This window comes from Rhinatrema bivittatum, chromosome 1 (genome assembly GCF_901001135.1).
Source record: "Rhinatrema bivittatum chromosome 1, aRhiBiv1.1, whole genome shotgun sequence".
Lineage (NCBI taxonomy): Eukaryota > Metazoa > Chordata > Amphibia > Gymnophiona > Rhinatrematidae > Rhinatrema > Rhinatrema bivittatum.
The window spans coordinates 708557919-708578707 of NC_042615.1; the positions used below are offsets into that span (position 1 = coordinate 708557919).

Genomic DNA, 20789 nt, shown 5'->3' on the forward strand with positions numbered 1-20789 from the left:
AGTTAGCTTCCTATAAGTAAATATATGTCAAACATACTGAAAGAGGTGAAAGGCATGTCGGAATATCTTCCTCAGAAAACACGTTACCCTAGAGCTACTAGTGAAAAAAGGAATGGAATTTGAAATATTATTTACAGTCTTTGCAATACATATTGGCACTTGCAGACTCTCATGGCTGCAGATTTCAGACAGAACATCCAGGAAAGACTTGCAGAAGGTGATTTCTGAAGGCATACTGAAAGCAAAGGTGATTTTCCTGGTGCATGAAGAGGATTGGTAAGTATTGCTTCACTGGGAAATTTTGTGACAAAGCTTGAGGGAAGAGAGAGATTGTGGGGTAAACTGATATTCTATATGTGTTTGATTTACAAGAGTAGGCTAGGTTAAATCTTCAGAGTATGTTTGATATAAAAAAAGAAAGCTAGGTTAATTTTAGTGTGTGTTTGATTTAAAAGAGAAAACCAGGTTAATTTTCTCTGTGCGTTTGATTTAAAAGAAAGCTAGGTTGATTTTCAGTATCTTTATTTCCATCCTGCCCATCCCAAGCACATTCTTTGATTTATTGACTATTATCCAATTAAGAGGACAAGACGGACATTTAAGAATCAATCAGGAATTTAGATAACAAAGGAGTAACTCAGCTGATATCAACAGATTAACTGTTGTCCCCTTGCAAGTCACTTCAAATTAACATAAATAACACCAAACAAAATTTAGATTAGGCATCCCTTTTCCTTTAGCAACCTTAAATAACTAATAAATGAACAATATTAAGAAGACATTAGTTTAGCAGCAAGTAGGGGGCCTTCCAGTGTTTTCCAATGAATGTCACTATATAATTTTTCCGGGTTTGAAGCTCTGACAGGTAGCGCAAAGTGAGAAAATCTTTAATAAAGAGTTCCCTTATAGTTCATGCTCTCTCCTTAACACACCTTGCTATATAAATTTAACAAATCATTGCTCCTAAGAGATTGTTATGCTCAGGCTTGTGAACCCTTGGGCCGACGGGAGGATGGAATACCTTAGGAGGAAGATCCGAAGATTCTCCCATCAGGTGGCGAGGCAGGAGCAGAAGATGTGACCAGCTGAGTCTCAGCACTGAAGACAGAGGTGACTGTGGAGGCAGACGAGGAGTCGAGACATTTGAAGAGAAGAAGTGTGTCTTCGCCACTGGAAGCCCGAGGTCCCCCCAGACATCTGTGCCATCACAGAAACCTGGCTAAAAAACTCGGACATTGCTCTAATCAACCAGCTACCTACACACATATATGACATCGTCACCTTCCACAGACACAAAAAACGAGGAGGTGGTCTTCTTCTAGCCACCAAGAAAGAACTCAGTCTTACTGCACATACAATCAAGACAGAGTCCAAATTGGAACTGGGTCTAATCAAATCAAAACAACTGCAACTAGTACTAGTTTACGCTCCCCCTGGAGTACTAGAAACTGATTCCTCGCCCCTCATAGAATCTATCGTGAAACATATCAACTCAGACCTTCCAACTATGATCATGGGTGACTTTAACCTCCATATCGACGCCTTACCTCGCTCCTCGAATTGTGAAGCCCTCCTCACTACCCTCAGCGCAATGGGATTCACACAACAACCCTACACACAAAGCTGGACACACTCTGGATCTAATCTTCATCAACTCTAACTTCTCTTGCACAACAGTACCTTGATGTACCCCAGTCCCCTGGTCAGACCACTTCCTGATAGAATCCTCCTTCGCCACTAACAAACAGACACACACCTCACATCACCTTTCTACCATTCAATTCAGGAAATCATGTCCATCTGATATTCTTAGTGATCAGCTCTCTAAGGAACTCATTAACCTAGACCTATCCAATCCTGACTCAGCCCTATCCTCCTGGCATAAGATTACGGAAACAGTTGCAAACAAACTGTGCCCATTAGTCTCCAAAACAATTAATCCAACAAAAAAAGGAAATCAACCCTGGTTCCCCTCTGAACTAAAACGGATGAAACAAGACCTACGTCACAAGGAAAATAGATGGCGCAAAACCCCCAATTCATCTACCCTTTCAGCATACAAAGGATCTTTACATCATTACAGGACTTCCATTCTACGAACAAAAAGGGAATACTATGCCAACAAAATATGTTGGCATAGTATTCCAACACATTTGGAATATGATGCCCAGTATGATGCCCAGGCCCTTTTCTCATACGTAGCACAAATCACTAAATCAGTCCCTCCGTCGATACCAGACGAACAAGCACTATCCAAGGCTAATGAGCTCGCATCTTTTTTCCAACAAAAGATCTCGAACACGCTCGCCCTCCTACCTTCAATTACTACACCTCTCACTTCAGGCAAGAGTCCTCACTCCCTCACGAGAGCCAAACTTGACAACTTCGAACCAATCTCCACCAGTGAGATTGAATCCCTCCTAAAAAGACAGAAACCTTCCAGCCACCCAGCTGATAATATCCCATCGAAACTCTTGCTTCTTATCCCAAACACGATTTCAGGACCTCTGACAAGTATTATAAACTGCCTTTTAACTCAAGGGATTTACCCAGACAGACTGAAAACCGCTTCCCTCAAACCCCTCCTTAAGAAACACAATCTAGACCCCAACGAATTAGCCAATTTCAGACCCATCTCTAATCTCCCATTCTTAGCCAAACTATCGGAGAAAGTGGTAAACACCCAGCTTTCAGAGTATCTAGAAGATCACAATATCTTATACCCTTCGCAATATGGTTTCCGCAAATCACGCAACACGGAAACCCTCCTCATTTCACTCGCAGACCATATTATAATGGGATTAGACAAAGGCCACTCTTTTATATTAGTCCTGCTAGACATCTCGGCGGCATTCGACACCGTCAACCATTCCATCCTCCTGGATCGCCTAACAGATATTGGTATCTCCGGATCAGCCCACAGCTGGTTCAAGTCCTTCCTCTGCAATAGAACCTTCAAAGTTAAGATCAATAATAAAGAATCACCTTTGACAAAATCCACACTTGGTGTACCACAAGGATCCTCCTTATCTCCCACCCTCTTTAACATCTACCTCCTCCCCCTCTGCCAATTGCTAACCAATCTTAATCTAATTCATTACCTGTACGCAGACGACGTGCAGATTCTAATCCCTATAACAGAATCTATCTCAAAAGCTCTCACCCACTGGAATAACTGCCTTCTATCTATCACCAGCCTTCTCAACAGCTTAAACTTGGTCCTCAACGCCTCGAAGACAGAGCTCCTCCTCATCTCTTCTAACCAAGATAATATCCTCCCACCATCCCCCCACAACACCCATATCACCCATAAGCAAGTAAGAGACCTCGGGGTAATTCTTGATAACCGCCTAAATCTAAAGAATATGGTCAACACCACAACCAAAGACTGCTTCTACAGACTCCAGGTTCTAAAACAACTCAAACCACTCCAATTTTTCTATGACTTTAGGACAGTTCTCCAAGCGTTGCTGTTCGCCAAAATTGACTACTGCAGCGCCCTCCTCCTAGGCCTACCCAAATCTACCACCAAACCACTGCAGATGATACAGAACGCTGCAGCGAGATTGCTAACCAACACCATCCGTGGAGAACACATCTCACCCATCCTCAGAAACCTACATTGGTTACCAGTGAAATTCAGAATCCTATACAAATCAATCACCCTTATACACAAATCCATCCACCATCAACTTCAACTTGACCTTGAAATCCCCTTCAAACTACATTCCTCCAACAGACCATGTGGAGCATAAGACCAGCAAATATCCAAAGTCAGCTTCCCTCCTCATTGGCACTGGTCTAGGTCTGTAAATGAAAATCACTTTAGGAAGGCTTCAGTACGGCCTGCAGATGTGATTTGTGGCTGCTGGAAATCACAAGTTATTCATGTGCCTTGCTTTCACTTTGTTGTGTTTGTTTTTTTCTCTTTCTGAGGTGAACAGTTCTGCTGCTCCTGTTTATTCAGCTCCTCAGAGTGCATGTATAGTGAGCAGGATGCTGTTTTGGGTCCTATGATAACCTATGTGGGGAAAGCCCAAAATTATTTAAAAAAAGAAACCATTCCTTAATATACAGTATGAATTAATATTTGTAAAAATGAACACTAAAAAATATTCTGATGGGTTCTGCAGTATTGCAGAAAGAAGGGAAAATAGGTAGACTAGATTTTTATCTGCCATTAAGTCTGTTTCTATGCTTTGTCAGACAGAAATGATACTGTACATTTATGTGCCTAACAAACGTAAAGGGATGCAAGCTTTTGAGCTTACTAAGGTCCCTTCCTTAGCATTCATGTCGGACCTCAGAAGTTCTTTAAATAATCATTAGACTTGTAATAGCATCATTTCTACTCACCTACTTTATTGATTTTTTAAAACTAATTATATTTTTGAATAGTGGTTCAATATTGTATGCATGATAGATTTACACTGGAAAATAAACTATATTAGGTCAATAGCAAGGAATGACTAGAATGTAGCAGTTAAGACAATGATATGTTTAGTAAGCTCTGTGCTCTTCACTTATCAAGAATATACCAGGCTGTTATGAGCTACCACTATAGGAATTTGTTACAGCAGCACCCTCTTGTGACCACAAATGTTTAGTAATCTATAGATTTGAGCTGTATAAAATAAATAAGCTAATAAACATATTAATGAAGTATGTGTCTGATAGAAAACAGATGCAGGGATATATTCTGGGAATGCTACCTCCTTTCCTGCTATTTTAAATATTATTTACTACTAATAATTTCCCTGCAGGCTCAGGTTTTCTTGTGCATTATGAAATTTTTATGTCACTGAAAAGGTGTTCTTTCTGGATGAAAGGATCTTGTCCTAAACAAACTTATTTCGGGGAATAGTGAAAATGGAAAACTGATCCATGAGAAAGTAAAATTACAGTAGCTTACCTGAGCCACATGTACAGGGGCAGTATTTAAAAAAAAATAATTTTTACAGGGAAGGAGCTAGACCACAGTGGTGAACACAAACATGCCAGCTCCAGGAGCTCCAAATCACTAACCGGCATTACATCAGGTGTTTCACAATGGTGAAACAGAAGGCTAAGAAGAGCCTCCATCCCTTGCTGGCAGTTCTTCTGCAGATGAAGTGTTTGATTTGTTTCTTTCTTTATTCAGGGAGCAGTGTCTGGCCACAGCAATGGCGCTGAACTGGGAAAGATGAAAATACAGTCAATCTCAGGTTCCTCTGTCATTCAGGAGTCTTTGAGCTCCAGTGATAGATCTCCCTTTCATCAATGAGGGAGCTGGAGCTGCTTTGGTTGGGAGTTGATTGATGTTGTCAAACACCAACAACACAAAGCAGGAGACCATGCATCAGAGCTGTGGAACACTGAGCAGCAAGAAAGCAAGAACAGTTGGTGGAGGAGGTAAGCCTACAGATAGGACAGGAAGCTCATCAGCCTTCTGGTGTATCACTGGACTCTTTAAAAGGGGTAAGACCAACTGCATCATTATTGGAGAACAAGGAAGCAGAAAGGGGAGAACAGTCGATATCAGTGACCATCTTGGAGGTGGTTAGTTTTGGCCACCTCCCCTCTCTCCCTGTAGTATAAGCCCCTGCTAGTGTTTCTCTGCAAGATATATGAGCTGTGGTGGCCAGGACAGAATATGACTGGGCTAGTGAAGCAATTATATGCTTTCTCGGAAAAGGCTTCCAATAAGTTACAATATTAAGATGCAAAAATGTCCTCAAATTTTGTTATATTCCATCATTGTGAAGAACATATTTCTTCTATACAGGTTTTGCTGGAGACTTTGGTTAGGACAAACTGGGACAGTAACTTTCATGGCGGCGTTCATCGGCCGCACCCAGATATTTACATTTTTTTCTGAAAAAAAGCACTTTCTCCAACTGTGAGGTTCTATCTTTCTCTTGTCCAAATATCTGATACTGAAAGTGAAAGAGATGGTTCACCTGCCCTGCCACAAAGGGATGATTTAAAACTTACACAGATATTGATACGATCACAGGAAGAAGTGGCGTTTAGAATGACTTGTAGGGTTCTTTTGTTTTAGAGCCTGATAAGAAATGGACCAAAAGGACTACTGAGCTGCTATCCAGCTGCCTAAGTTAGCCACTGAATATACTCAGCTATCTCAAAGTAAGCAAAATGTTTATCTGGCTAACTTTGGGACAACCATATAGCAGTCCTACATTTATCCTAACTGGGTCATTTTTCAAATTGAGCTAGGGCATTACCGCGGGTGTTAGGGCCCTAACGCATGCAATAACACCATAACACATGCATTATTTTTCGCATAGTATGAAGTGAATGCAAATTGGAAAATGTATTCAAAGGGGAGAAGTTTGGGAGGGGTTTGTAAAAATGAGGGGTGTTTAATGTTGCGTGCAGTAGCATAATGTCAGAAATAACTATACCTAGCTTGATGCACTCTCTACATAGGTGCTATCAAGCTAGGGCAAGAGTACACTGTAGAAATCTCATCATTGTATTCCTTTCCTCATTCCAATTCACATCAAATGTTCACTGATGCCACCACCAACACCTCACCTCGAGTTACTTGTTGACCCGCTACTGTGGGATTGAGAGACCACTCATGTGGTTGAAAGGTGCGACTCAGCTTGTCTGCCAATACATTGTCCACTCCTGGCAAGTAGGTGGCCCTGAGGTACATTGAGTGGGAGAGGGCTTCCACCCATATCTGCACAGCCTCCTGACACAGGAGGCGAGAACCTGTTCCTCCTTGTTTGTTGATGTACCATATGGCCACTTGGTTGTCCGTTTGAATCAGGATGACCTGGTTGGAGAGGCGATCCTGAAATACTCTGAGAGGATATCTGATTGCTTGTAGCTCCAGGAAATTGATCTGGTGTTTGCCTTCCTGTGGAGACCAAGACCCTTGAGTTTGTAAATTGGCAAAGTGTGCTCCCCAACCGATGTTGGAGTCATCTGTTGTAAGGGTTATTTGAGGGTCTGGAGCTTGAAAAGACAGGCCTTGAAGGAGATTGGCCTGAGTCCTCCACCAAGCTAGAGATAGACGAAGTGGGTTGGTTATGTGGACAACAGCTGATAGTGGTTGAGATGACTGAATCCACTGTGACCTTAGAGTCCACTGTAGGATCCTCATGGCGAGATGAGCCATGGGAGTGATGTGTACTGAGGACGCCATGTGTCCTAGCAAGACCAGAACGTGACGTGCTGTGGAGCGCTGTCAAGACTGCAGCTGATGGGCGAGTGAGGAGATGATAAGAGCTCGTTCTCAAGGAAGAAATGCCTTTGCCTTGAGGGTGTCCAAGTCTGCTCCTATGAATGTCAGGGTTTGCGATGGGACCAAGTTGGACTTTGGATAATTGATGAGAAACCCCAGAGAGATCAGGGTGTGCAAGGTGAGACGTAGGGATGTCAAAACAGCTTGCTGTGTGGGAGCCCTACCATGTGACAGGGCCAACCAATGGCACCGGTAGCCCCTGTCACATGGTAGGGGCTGAAGGCCACCGGCACCATTTTTGTTAGTGGCAACCAAGGCCCCAGGAGCGGCAGATCGCTCCCGGGCCCTCCGCTGGACCACCAGGGAGGCTTAGGGAGGGTGGCATTGGGGGGGGGGGGGGGGAGGCAGGGTGAGACTAGGGCTGGCTGCCTGCTGCGGCGCCCCCTAAGTCTCGGTGCCTGGTCTCTGGCTGCGCCAATCTTCCTTTCTTCGGCCACGTGATCAGCTAGACCGGCTGCGCCAATCTTCTTTCGGTGTGTATGTGAGATGTGGTGAGTATGTGAGAAAGGAATGGTGCTTCTGTGTGTGTGTGTATGTGATATGTATGTGAGAAAGGAATTTGCCAGTTTAAAAAAATGAAATGTGATAATACATATACCTCAACTTTTGTACTGGTAGCGTAACTTTTGAAAAGTTGGATGAAAGATGAAATTACTGAATTTTAAGCATCCCTCTTCTGGAAAATAAAATTTAACAAAGTGGGTAGAGACAAATACTAAAGCAAAAAAAAAACCAACTAAAGTATTTAAAATGTTCATCTCAGCAAAATCACAAATTTAAGATACTGATGCCAGGTGAAGCATAATTTAAGCATGAAGACTAGAATAGTTCCAATCTGAAAGGGTTTTGCTTTTTTTTTTTTTTAAGCCTTTAGAAAATATATATTTTTAAATGACTAAGACTGGAATCTTCCCATTTAAAAGGGAAGCTGACTAAGGATGTCTTTCTGTTCCATATCTCCCACATGAATAATCATACAACTGATAGTTTGAAGAAAGACACTTGCTTTATTGCCTGAAAGCGTAAAACAAGAGAAGCTGTACGGTGTGGGTGGCTGTCCCTTGGGAGGACAGAACCTGAAGGAAGGGTGTCATTTCGCCTTCTGATAGGAATGTGGTTTTCTTATTTAACGGTTGGGAGCATCACTTTCACTTTAGTAAAAGTGAAAAATGCTGCAAGTCGGAAAGCAAGGTGCTTCTGTGAGAGTGTAATGTGTATGTGAGATACGGAGGGTGCGTTTGTATGTGTGTGGTGTATATGTGAGACAGGGAGGGTGCTTCTGTATGTGTGTGGTGTATATGTGAGACAGGGAGGGTGCTTCTGTATGTGTGTGGTGTATATGTGAGTCAGGGAGGGTGCTTGTGTGTGTCAATGTGTGTGTGCAAGAGAGATGGAGCATGTTTTTGTCTAGCTTGTAGCTGTGAGAGAGGGCATGTGTGTGATTGAGCCTGTTTGTAAGTGAGATAGAACATTTGTGTGATTAAGAGCTTGAGTGTAAGTGAAATAGAGCATGTGTGTGATTGAAAGCCTGTGTGTAAGTAAGAGAGAGTGAGAGCATTGTGTGATTAAGAGAGACTGGCCAGAGAGGTGACGTGTGTATGTGTGAGAGAGACTGATCAGGGAGATGATTGGTATGTATGTGCTTGTGTGTGTGAGAGAGAAAGAGACTGGCTGGGGAGATGATTGGTGTGTGAGAGACAGAAACTGGTCCTGAGGGTGTGACTGGTGTGTGTGTGTGTGTGTGAGAGAGAGAAGAGACTAGTTGTGGTCCCTAAGGAAGAGGACTGTGAGGACAACTTTAGCAGCTACTGCTGCTTCTGGTGTGGCCTGCAAGGGAAAGGAGTAGGAGAACTGCTGGAGAGAGTAAGTAAAGGTGGCTTTTTAAGTTCATTTTTCTTAATTGACTACCATTTTAATTATTGGGTAGTATGTGATGTGTCTGCTGTTTGAAATATTTTATTGGTGTTTGGAAATACATTTTATGAGTTTTTAATTGTTGGATATTATTCTGTTCATAGTTGTTGTGAAACATTTATTCTGCTTATTAGTATAGTTATACAATTATTTCTGTGTTTTGGCTAGTTCTGTTTTCCTAATAGGAGGTGTATTGGTGTTTAGGGCCTGATTTAATATTTATAGTGTTGCCTTTTCATAGGTAGGGTTGTTACTGTTGAGTGCATTCCATAATACAAGTGTAACTGTGTGCGGATTAGTTTATGTGCATTACTGCAGATCCTGGTAGTATGTTAGGTCGGTTCTGTGTATGTGACCGAGGTGAGGTATTTTACTGTATCAGTCTTATTTGTTGTATTTTCTCAAGAGGACATGCAATAGTGATAAACTGCTGTCTTTTCATAAGTAGGGATAATGAGCCTGGTAGTTGGAGTTTGTGTTGCTATTACTGAGATGACACTAGAACCAGAATATATTTTTTGTAAGGTGAGTTGTACGGGGAATGTCATAATTCTGCTTTACATCCATAATTGTGGGTCAGGGGGGGTCCTGTGGATGCAAACTGTACTTTTACATTTAACCTTATGATAGTCATGTGTTCAGTGTGTCACGCATGTAAGAGCCATCAGTCAGGTGTGTCCCGACAGAAAAAAGGTTGAGAACCACTGTGCTTGAGAACAACTAATTCATGACCATCTCAAGGTGACTGGAATTAAAAGTTCCCAGGTATGGAGAACCAGGGATTTTTTTTCTATCCTTATTAGTTTTAATTATTGATTATTATTTGATATCTACTATTTTTGAAATATTTTATTGGTGTTAGGGAAATTTTCAAAAATTTGTATATGAGTTAAATTACTGGAGGTTCTATTCATCAGCAGTTTTGAAATATATATTTTTAGTATGATTTTCCTATTGTGATTGATGTTTTATAGTTCTTGATTTTATTGTTTGATGTTTTATGAGGAATGATGGTATTTTTCTGTTTTTCCATTGCTGCATTACATACAGTCTAACTTGTTTTGATTTCCAGTTTCGTTTGTCTGTGCATTTCTGTGTATATTTTATGGTCCCTTTATTCTGTATTTGGTGACTCACCAAATTGTATGTGTAATTGGGTACCCATGGGCCAGTATGGAGAAAAATCCCCCGGGCCACTATTTTCCCACAATCCGCCCCTGACTGTATTGGACTGAGGTCTGTCCATGACTACAGAGGATACTCTCACAGTATAAACAGTCATCTGGGCATTTATTGCTTCTTTCAGCCTACCAATTCTTTCAATTCTTATGGTTTAAGAGGGTAATTTTGTAACACTGCAAGTAACTTATGCCAAGGGTAGCCAAATTACGGCCCAAGGGCCTGAAGTAGCCCTCTCACCACATTTTTATGGCCTCTCTTTCTATCACTCACTCTCCTCCCTTCCCTTCCCTCTCATCCACTTCCCTCTCCTTTTGCATTTACCCCTAACCTGTCCCTCACCTCCTTTCCCCTCTTACTCCCCTCCTCTTAGTTCCACCCCACTTGCACTTCCTGTCCTCACTCACTCAGTCCCTTCCCCTCCCCTCCCTCTTCAGCATCTTCTTGATCTCACAATGGTGGGGGTCTGACCTCCCAGCCGGTGGCTATCTTCACTGGCATAGTCTGGCTGGCTCTTCTCCTTCTGGCTTACTTCACTGGACAACCACAGGTGAAGTGCAGCACATTCTATGTGTACAGTTTCCACGTCACACTTTCTCAGCAGCTTTAAGAGGTCAAAATTCCACCAATTTCTCACCATTTACACAATAACATGATTTGTAGTATATGTTTCTTTTTCTTTTGAGATCACTTTTTTAAAGAAGGTAGGCATTTGTTCTACTTAATGGGACAGTGTATTCCATTTTTATGCAAAGAAAAAATATTGACCTAATACAGTTGACAAACATATATTAAAAATGCCCCTAAGCTGCATATGCATGATTTTTTAAATATTTTTAAATTATAACTGTCTTAGCAGTATCAAAATGCATAGTAAACTCCAGTCTGCCAGACACTGATTTACATCAACAGATAATTTGCATGGCTAATGTGAAAAACTCACATACCTCTCAATCAACATCACACGTCACAAAACTACTTATCTTAAACTGTAAACAAAAAAGCAAATCGGCAGAAGTTTCATGTTCACACAATTGAGGTTCATGCTGAGCAAGCCACAACTGTGGAAGTTATCCAGGTTAAGATACCCAGATAACTTTAGCCAAATATTCTGTGGAATTTACCCGAAAAGATACCTGGAAAAACTTTAGGACTTGTCTTTGTTCAGCCAGATTTACCCTGCTACCCATCCAGGCAGAAATGAATATCAGCACTGCCAGCAAGAAGTGAAACTGTGCCGCTTCTTTTTAGCCGGGTACATTTATTTATTCATTTATTATTTATTTATTTAACAGCTTTTCTATACCGACATTAGAATGCACATCATATCGGTTTACATCTCAACAGTAGGTGGAAAATACAATGAACAGGGGTGGGAGAGGGACAACAGTAGAAACTCGAGGGCAGGAGGCTCCAGGGGGAGCCTGAAAATTGAACTAGAGAAGTAACAATAACTCGAGGTTACATATTTACATGATGCAAATTATTTATTTAGCCAAATTTAGAGCGGGGTGAAATATTCAAATCCCAGGTTTTTTCTGGCTATTTCCAAAAGTTATAGCTGGATCATCCCTTTGAATATCAACTTTATAGTATTTGAGCTTTACCCAAGGCAAGTCTTGCCTCACAAATCTGCTTCACTTTTTTGAAGGAGACGAACGGGTAAAGGGATTGACGGGAGGAAAAAAGAAAATAGGTGGATAGAGGGAGAGGGGGGATAAGAAAAAGGAGATGGGTGAGGAAAAGATAGAGAAGGGAGGTGAGGGGAGGAAAGGAGATGAAGAGGAGGGGAAAGACAAAGCAGAAGAAGTAGATTAAACGGTAAGGCAAAGGATGATGGAGGGAGTAGGAAGAAAGGAGTAGCAAAATGAAAGAAAAGGAGAGAAAGAGAACAAAGAGGAGATGCAGAAGGAAAACGAGAAGGAAGGGGTACAGCAGGAGACAGAGGTTTGGGGGAGAAAAGGGGGAGAAGGGAAGGAGCCTGATGGAAAGAGACATGCATAGGGAGATGAACTGCCAAGGTTAAAATGTTAAGGGGAGATAGATGAGTTTGGGAGAGACACATAGAGAATAATTTTTAAAGGGACATCTATGGGAAAGTAGTGTTTTACCCGCAGAAATAGCCCTTTAGAAAACTGCAGGACCAGTATGCGCCTAAAATAATATGCACACATAGGGGTAGATTTTTTAAAAAAGCGCGTTCGCGTACTTTTGTTTGCGCACCAGGCGCAAACAAAAGTACGCTGGATTTTATAAGATACGTGCGTAGCCGCGCGTATCTTCTAAAATCCTGGATCAGCGCGCGCAAGGCTGCCGATTTTGGGCAGCCGGCGTGCGCCGAGCCGCACAGCCTGTCTCCGTTCCCTCCGAGGCCGCTCCGAAATCGAAGCGGCCTCGGAGGGAACTCTCTTTCGCCCTCCCCCTCCCTTCCTCTACCTAACCCACCCCCCCCGGCCCTATCTAAACCCCCCCTTACCTTTGTCCGTAGATTTACGCCTGCGAGAAGCAGACTGCTGGCGCGCCGAGCTCCGACCCGGGGGCTGGTCCGAAGGCCTGGACCACGACCCCGGGCTGGCGACACGCCCCCGGTCCCACCCCCGAAACGCCGCGCCCCGCCCCGAAACGCCACATCATCGGGTCCCGCCCCCTGACACGCCCCCTTCCAAAAACCCTGGGACCTACACGCGTCCCGGGGCTCTGCGCGCGCCGGCGGCCTATGGAAAATAGGCGCGCCGGCGCGCAAGGCCCTGCTCGCATAAATCTGGGCGGATTTACGTGAGCAGGGCTTTTAAAATCCACCTGATACTATTTGAGCATAGCGTTACTCCTAGAGGAGAGGTGCTCCAGAGGGTGGAGTCTGAGTAGGGCTGGGACATACGTGCATACGTGTTTATTTAAAACATATGTGTACATTTTCTCAGCAAAACTACAGACACCAAATGGCAGGTATAGGGGCGGATTTTAAAAGCCCTGCTCGCGTAAATCCGCCCGGATTTACGCAAGCAGGGCCTTGCGCGCCGGCGTGCCTATTTTCCATAGGCCTGCCGGCGCGCGCAGAGCCCCAGGACTCGCGTAAGTCCCGGGGTTTTTTGTCGGGGGCGGGGCCGATCGACGCGGCGTTTTGGGGGCGGGATGCGGCGTTTCGGGGACGGGCCCGGGGGCGTGGTTTCGGCCCGGGGCGGTCCGGGGCGTGGCCGCACCCTCCGGAACCGCCCCCAGGTTGCGTCTCGGCTCGCCAGCGGCCCGCTGGCGCGCGTGGATTTACTTTTCCCTCAGGGAGGCGTAAATCCGTGGACAAAGGTAGGGGGGGGGGTTTAGATAGGGCCGGGGGGGTGGGTTAGGTAGAGGAAGGGAGGGGAAGGTGAGGGAAGGGCGAAAGAGAGTGGCAGGCTGTGCGGCTCGGCGCGCGCCGGCTGCCCAAAATCGGCAGCCTTGCGCGCGCCGATCCTGGATTTTAGAAGATACGCGCGTATCTACTAAAATCCAGCGTACTTTTGTTTGCGACTGGTGCACCAACAAAAGTACGCGAACGCGCATTTTTTAAAAATCTACCCCATAATTATTTGCACACGGTTTTGTGAGAAAATTTTCAAAGCAAACTGAACATGCATAAATTTGCTTTGAAAATTGGTGTAACTTGGGCACATAGCAGCTGGTAAATTTATGCAGCCTATTATAAAATTATTTACAACACCGATAGAAAGCAACACATTCAGATGGAGGAAATAGAAGTGGGGAAAAAAACAAAGACAGAGAAAAGGAAAAGAAGAACAGAAAAGGAAAAGAATAAAATAAAGAAGTAAATAGGAGAAAGAGAAATGAAATGGAAAAGACTAAGGAATTGAATAAACAAAGCCAAAGATGATTACAAAGCCCCGGTGCAGGTCAGGGCAGATCCGTTTTGGAAAGCCTTAAGCACTATATGATGGTCACTCTCTAAAAACCAGTCCTCAATTAGCATTGTAGCAAGATTTTGATATATTGGATTTGTAAGAGATTCATGCTTCTGTGATTTTTTGTGATTTAATTGTTGAATACGCCTGACTACTCTTCAGCTTTTCTCCAGCCCCAGACCTCTGCTATGCCCGACTTCTCTTCAGCCTCTCTCCAGCCCCAGACCTCTGCTACGCCTGACCACGCCTGCCTTCTCCATGCCCTGACCACTGCCTTGATTGACCACGCCTGCCTTCTCCGTGCCCTGACCACTGTCTTGATTGACCACGCCTGCCTTCTCCATGCCCTGACCACTGCCTTGATTGACCACGCCTGCCTTCTCCATGCCCTGACCCTTGCTTTGAAAGACTACGCTACAGACTATTCTGTGTCCAGAGTTCCACGTTGCTTGCCACAGCTTCCACTTGCCGCCAACTCTGATAACTCTGATTCTTGCCTGTCAGTGACGCTTCCTCTCGCCTATCCTCTGGACTTGGACTTATAAGGCTTAGGCCTTCTTTTGCTTGAGCGCCTCCAGTTACCCATTGTTCCTTTGGCGCCTGAATTCCAGTACCGAATCCTGTCCAGGATAGGACTACGCCATCTACTGGCTGTTGTCTCTGGCCTGAATCACCTTCCACCTCTAGCTAACCTCGAGGCCCACCTAAGTCCTGCCGGCCCTGGCACCCAAAGGCTCAACCCAAGGGGAATGAGGGCTGGTATAGGTGAAGCTCCAGTGGCCTCTAGCTTCAGCCCACTCCGCCTGCTTACAGTGAGGACCCGTAGGTCCTTGCTTGCGGGATGCGTCAACCCCACCTCAGCCCAAGGGTCCACCTCCGAAGCAATAGTAATTTCAATCTGTACCACCACACATGCAGTTTAACAGTTTGTAAAATATTACTGAAACTTTGAGCTCAGAGCAAATTACTTAAACTATGAATTGTCTTGAAGGCATAAACTTCAGGGTCTCATTGCACATGAAATCCTTTTGTTTTTGCAAGAGAACCTCATGCAGGATATTGAGATCATAGATGAACACAGCTGAAAAATTGTGGAAACTTCCATAGTTTCAGCAGATTTAGCAATTTTTTTAAATCTATTTTCTCTCTCAGTATGCTATTAGAGTTCTGTTATACCCTGATAAACCTAATCTCATTTTTTTTTATATTACAAAACCAGTCATCTTTGTACTTATCTCATCAAAAAAATGAGTTCAATCTTATCATAATAAAAGGATGTTATTAAATTCCATTAATATGTGTGTTAGCAAAATATTTCTTTTCCACTTATATTTATTTGACATAATAAATAGAAGTGTCCTATAAGCATAAGAATGTGAATTTATTCTGTTTGTTTTCGGAGGTTTGTATGCATTCATTTTTTGCATGCATAAAATTAAATGTTATGTGTGCAAGTACAGCTTAGGTACATAAAATTCAATTTTATACACCTAAAATGGCATTTTTGCACATACATTTCCAAAACTAAATGGAGCAAATGGGCATTTCAGAATGAATGTATGAAATTTTTGTTTCACCCAAAAAATGAATCAAATGAAAGCTTTTCCTATGCACATCCCTACTAAACAATCTAGCCCCTATCTCTACATAAAATATATGATTGAATGTATAACCTGTTTGATAATCACCCATATCTATATCTATCTATCTATATTTCTCTACAATTTTGTTTGCATTAACTTGAATTCCACTAAGATGAAAGACTGGTGCTGAAATTCCCTCAAGTTTTGGTGTGCCTGTGAAATGCATGACAGTACCTTTCCGTTGTAGTTGAAGGGATCCTAACAGACAAATGGACTTTAGCATTTCTGTTGTATACATTTCTAGGCAGCATTGCAACTGGATGTAAAGTCTACATATTTCAGGATGAATCTCACCATCTTCGGGACTGGAATGACAAAAGAAGGGGAAAAAAAGTTAATCAACACAAAATTCTGAAGCTTAGAACAACTAATAGCCTTTATTAAAAAAAAAGTCAAAAGTCTGTATCAAAAGCTCTGAGGTATTATAGGCTGATTTCCAGTCTGCTTGTTGATCAAGTGGCAGTCAACTTGAAAACCCAAGTTTGCTCTCACAATGGAGCTTCTTGTTTCCCTGAATGATTATTGCTGGGCATGCTGCAGTATATATCTCAGCTTTTAGTAGTTTAAGATTTTGTGGGGCTACACTACTGTAATACCATCCTGTATTTACTTAGCTTTAGTAAGATTTGAAAGGTACAAATAAAAGAAAGTCATGGTGGGGAAGGGGGCTATATATTTTTATGAGTTATTTACATCTTGCAAATCATTAAATCAAGATATGATGGCTAAAATTAAGCAGACTAATCACAAGACGTCATTCTTTTTTTTTTTTTTCATGTGATATAAGAAAGGGATGTAGTCACCCAGCGTACCCAAAAACCCTTAAACATTGTTAAATGCCATAGAAGGAAGCTTTTTCTCCTGGGAGACTCAGCCATCAGAGGGAACCAATTTGGGAAATCATTTTGAGGGGGATGCAGTTAAATGTCTTCTAGGATCCTCAGCCAGTAGAAATACCAATCAGACACTCAATGCAATGACAGAAGAAAGTAGAGACTCCAATATTAATATTATCATCCATTTGGGAACCTTGCTAGAAATAATATCCTTGAAACACAGAAAGATTTCCAAAATCTAGGAAATAAGATTAGAGACATGGCAAAGACCACTGCCTTTTCGGAAGTATTATTTGTTAATGGAAAGGGGAAGGAAAGGCTCTGCCATATAGATAACTTCAATGTCTGGCTCAAAAAATGATATTTATTTATTTTATTTTTAATTTTTATATACCGAGGTTCTTATAGAGACTACAAATCACTCCGGTTTACATATGATAAACTGCCCAACAGAGATAAGGGGCTTTACATAGAAAAGAAATATATAAAGATATAAAGATATAAATATATAAAGATATAAAGAAACGGGTTTTGGATACATTGGAGGCTGGGGGCATGTATGGAACAATAGAAGGTTTTATGATAAGGATGGTCTAGATTTCTCCTTGGAAGGAAATAGGATGCTAACCGAAAAGATCAGATCATACATCAGGCATTTAAACTAGACGGGTGGCAGCAGGTGGCCAATGAAATTGGCATGTCACCCCCAAGCAATACAGGAAGTGGGAGAAAATAAAATCAATCAGCTCAAAAAAGCAGAAAAGATGACTAGGAAGAGCAGCAAACCAAGGGAGAAATATTAGAAAGCTATGACCACAAATGCTCGTAGTCTGGGCAATAAAATCCCAGTCCTGCATTGTTGCTGTTACAGAGACATGGTTCCCTGAGTGTCATGATTGGATACAGCCATCTCAGGCTATAATTTATTAAGAAAGGACAGAGAGGACAGGAAAGGGGGAGAAGAAACTCTTTAACTCAAAAACAATATCCAAGCATCTGAAATGCAAAGGACATGGCATATGAAAGAAGCATTATGGGATGTCATAAAAAAAAGAAAGCGCTTCCATTTATATTGGTATGTCTACAAGCCTCAGATTCAGACAGGACAGAAATTGGTCGAAGACATCCAAAAAGTGGGAAAGAAGAGAGAAGTACTGCTCATTGGAGATTTTAATCTGCTGAATGTAGATTGGAATATCCCTTCTGTGGAATCTACAAGAAGTCGAGAGATAGTGGATGCACTTCAAGGGATTCTGCTCAAACAAATGGTAATGGAATCCACGAGGAGGGTGTGATACTCGACACTGTGCTCACAAATGGGGATAATATCTCTAATGACCAAGTAAGTGCCCAGCTGGGCACCAGTGATCATCAGACAGTATGGTTTCATATCGCAAATAAAAAGAATTCACACGAAGACCCAAGTTTTGAATTTCAAAAATTCAGATTAAAAGCTTGTTAGATGGGGGGACCCTTAATGTCAAGGTGTTTGTTGGTGCTGTCTAATGAGTAAGCCCACTAGGCCCAACCATTTGCTGGCGGAGGGCCCTGTGGCTGAATCTTCGCCTATACCCACCGCCTTCCACGCAGATTGAGCCCTTGTATTCCAGTGGCCTGCAGGTCTTAGGTGGGTCCCTAGGGCAGTCTAGAGGCAAGAGTCTGAGAGAATGCATAATTCGAGGCAAACGGCAGACAGGAGGAATGAGGAACAGGTCAGAGGTCAGAGTAGGCGGCAGGTCAGAGGTCAGAGTAGGCGGCAGAAACGAAGAATAGGTCAGGGGTCAGGGCAGGCAGCAGACAGAGTGAAGTCGGGTCCAAGATAAGGTGTCAAGTCCAAGCAATGGTCAAGCGAGGTCCAAATCCAAGCTAAGATCAAACCAGGAAGCACGCCAAGTAAACAAAGGGCAAGGGACAAGATGGGCCAACCAAGCAGAACAAAGGTAACAAGGCACAGAGAGACAAAGGCACGGCACAGACAGGATAAAACCAACGAGGCAGGCAAAAAGACAAGGTACAAGCAAGGAAGAACAGGTAATACAGATACGGAACATGCACTGGAGCAAACATCAGTGCAACTGTTGCTAGGGTAAGGAAAGGCAAGCAGAAGGGCCCTTAAGAGGGCCAGGCTGGTGATGTCATCAATGGGCGCTGCAGCTCTGCTCCTGGTGTGAGTCCTTTAAGAGAGTGGTTGTCGGGCATGTGCGTGCCTACAGCTACCATGTTTCCCCGAAAATAAGACAGTGTCTTATATTAATTTTTGCTACCAAAGATGCACTAGGCCTTATTTTCAGGGGATGTCTTATTTTTCCATGAAGAAGAATTCACATATATTGTTGAACAAAAAAATGAACATTTATCATATTCTGAATAGTTGTCTGGTTATGCTGGTTTGTGATGACAACTAACTGTGAATCCTGCAGGGTAAAAAAATCACAGCTGCATGCTCTGGTGTTCTGTGCGACGGGCATGCTCCCAAATAAAAACTTTGCTAGGTCTTACTTTCAGGGGAGGTCTTATATTTATCAATTCAGCAAAACCTCTACTAGGTCTTATTTTCGGGGGATGTCTTATTTTCGGGGAAACAGGGTAGGTGAGGGAAGTGGTGGCTGGCAGCTTTTCATACCGTGTGGAGTGGCCCATGAAGGAGACAGTGTTCCAGCCATGAGTCCTGTCCAGCAGCATCGGAAGTAAGTGTAGCGACTCACGGGGCTGACCATAACAACGGGCTTTCATCTTGACATCTTCTTGGATTTCAGCAAAACTTTTCATATTGTCCCGCACAGGAGGCTTGTGAATAAAATGAGAATCTTAGGAGTGAGTGAAGAGGTGGTGGCCTGGATTGCAAACTGGTTGACGGACAGAAGACAATGTGTGATGGTAAATGGAACTTACTCTGAAGCGAGAGCGGTATTAAGTGGAGTACCGCAAGGATCGGTGTTGGGACCAGTCCTGTCAATATCTTTGTGAGCGACATTGCGGATGAAATAGAAGGTAAGGTTTGTCTTTTTTGCAGATGATACTAAGATCTGCAACAGAGTGGACATGCCGGAAGGAGTGGAGAGAATGAGATGGGATTTAAGGAAGCTGGAAGAGTGGTCGAAGATATGGCAGCTGAGATTCAATGCCAAGAAGTGCAGAGTCATGCATATGGGGTGTGGAAATCCGAAAGAACTGTATTTGATGGGGGGTGTAGGGCTGATGTGCACGGAGCAGGAGAGACAGCTTAGGGTGATAGTGTCTAACGATCTAAAGTCAGCGAAACAATGTGACAAGGCTAAAGCCAGAAAAATGATGGGCTGCATAAAGAGAGGAATAACTAGTAAGAGAAAAGAAGTGATGATCCCCTTGTACAGGGCCTTGATGAGGCCTCACCTGGAGTACTGTGTTCAGTTCTGGAGACCGTATCTCCAAAGGGACAGGTACAGGATGGAGGCGGTCCAGAGAAGGGCGACCAAAAAGGTGGATGGTCTTCATAAAATACTTATGAGGAAAGATTGAAGAACCTAAATATGTATACCCTGGAGGAGAGGAGGAGCAGGGGTGATATGATACAGATTTTCAGATACTTGAAACGTTTTAATGTTCCATGGTCAAAAACAAATCTTTTCCGTTGGAAAAAAAATCAGTAGAACTAGGGGCCACAACTTGAAGCTCCAGGGAGAAAGACTCAGAACCAATGTCAGGAAGTATTTCTTCACAGAGAGGGTGGTGGATGCCTGGAATGCCCTTCCAGAGGAAGTGGCGAAGACTAAAACTGTGAAGGATTTCAAATGGGGCACGGGATAAACACTGTAAATCCATAAAGCCTAGCAGGGGTGGGCAATTCCAGTCCTCGAGGGCCACAAACCTGTCGAGGTTTTAGGATATCCTAATGAATATGCATGACATAGATTTGCATACAACTGAGGCAGAATGCATGCAAATATCTCTCATGCATATTCATTGTGCCCCCTCACTGTCATCAACTCACCTTACTGCACCCCCATCCCATGGTCCGACCACTCTATCATCCAAACCACCCTGGCTGTTCAACAGTCCTCCCCCCCCTGCCCCCACCCAAGCGCAATCC

The 20789-nt window shown here is 43.2% G+C and overlaps 1 protein-coding gene across 1 annotated transcript in view; it reads right to left on the reverse strand.

The window, feature by feature from the left end:
- Positions 1–20789, reverse strand: part of RGS7BP (regulator of G protein signaling 7 binding protein) — a 223787-nt gene that overhangs the window by 36312 nt on the left and 166686 nt on the right. The window contains 1 exon segment of the mRNA XM_029576355.1: positions 16059–16189. Within this exon segment, the coding sequence (XP_029432215.1) occupies positions 16059–16189 (131 nt within the window).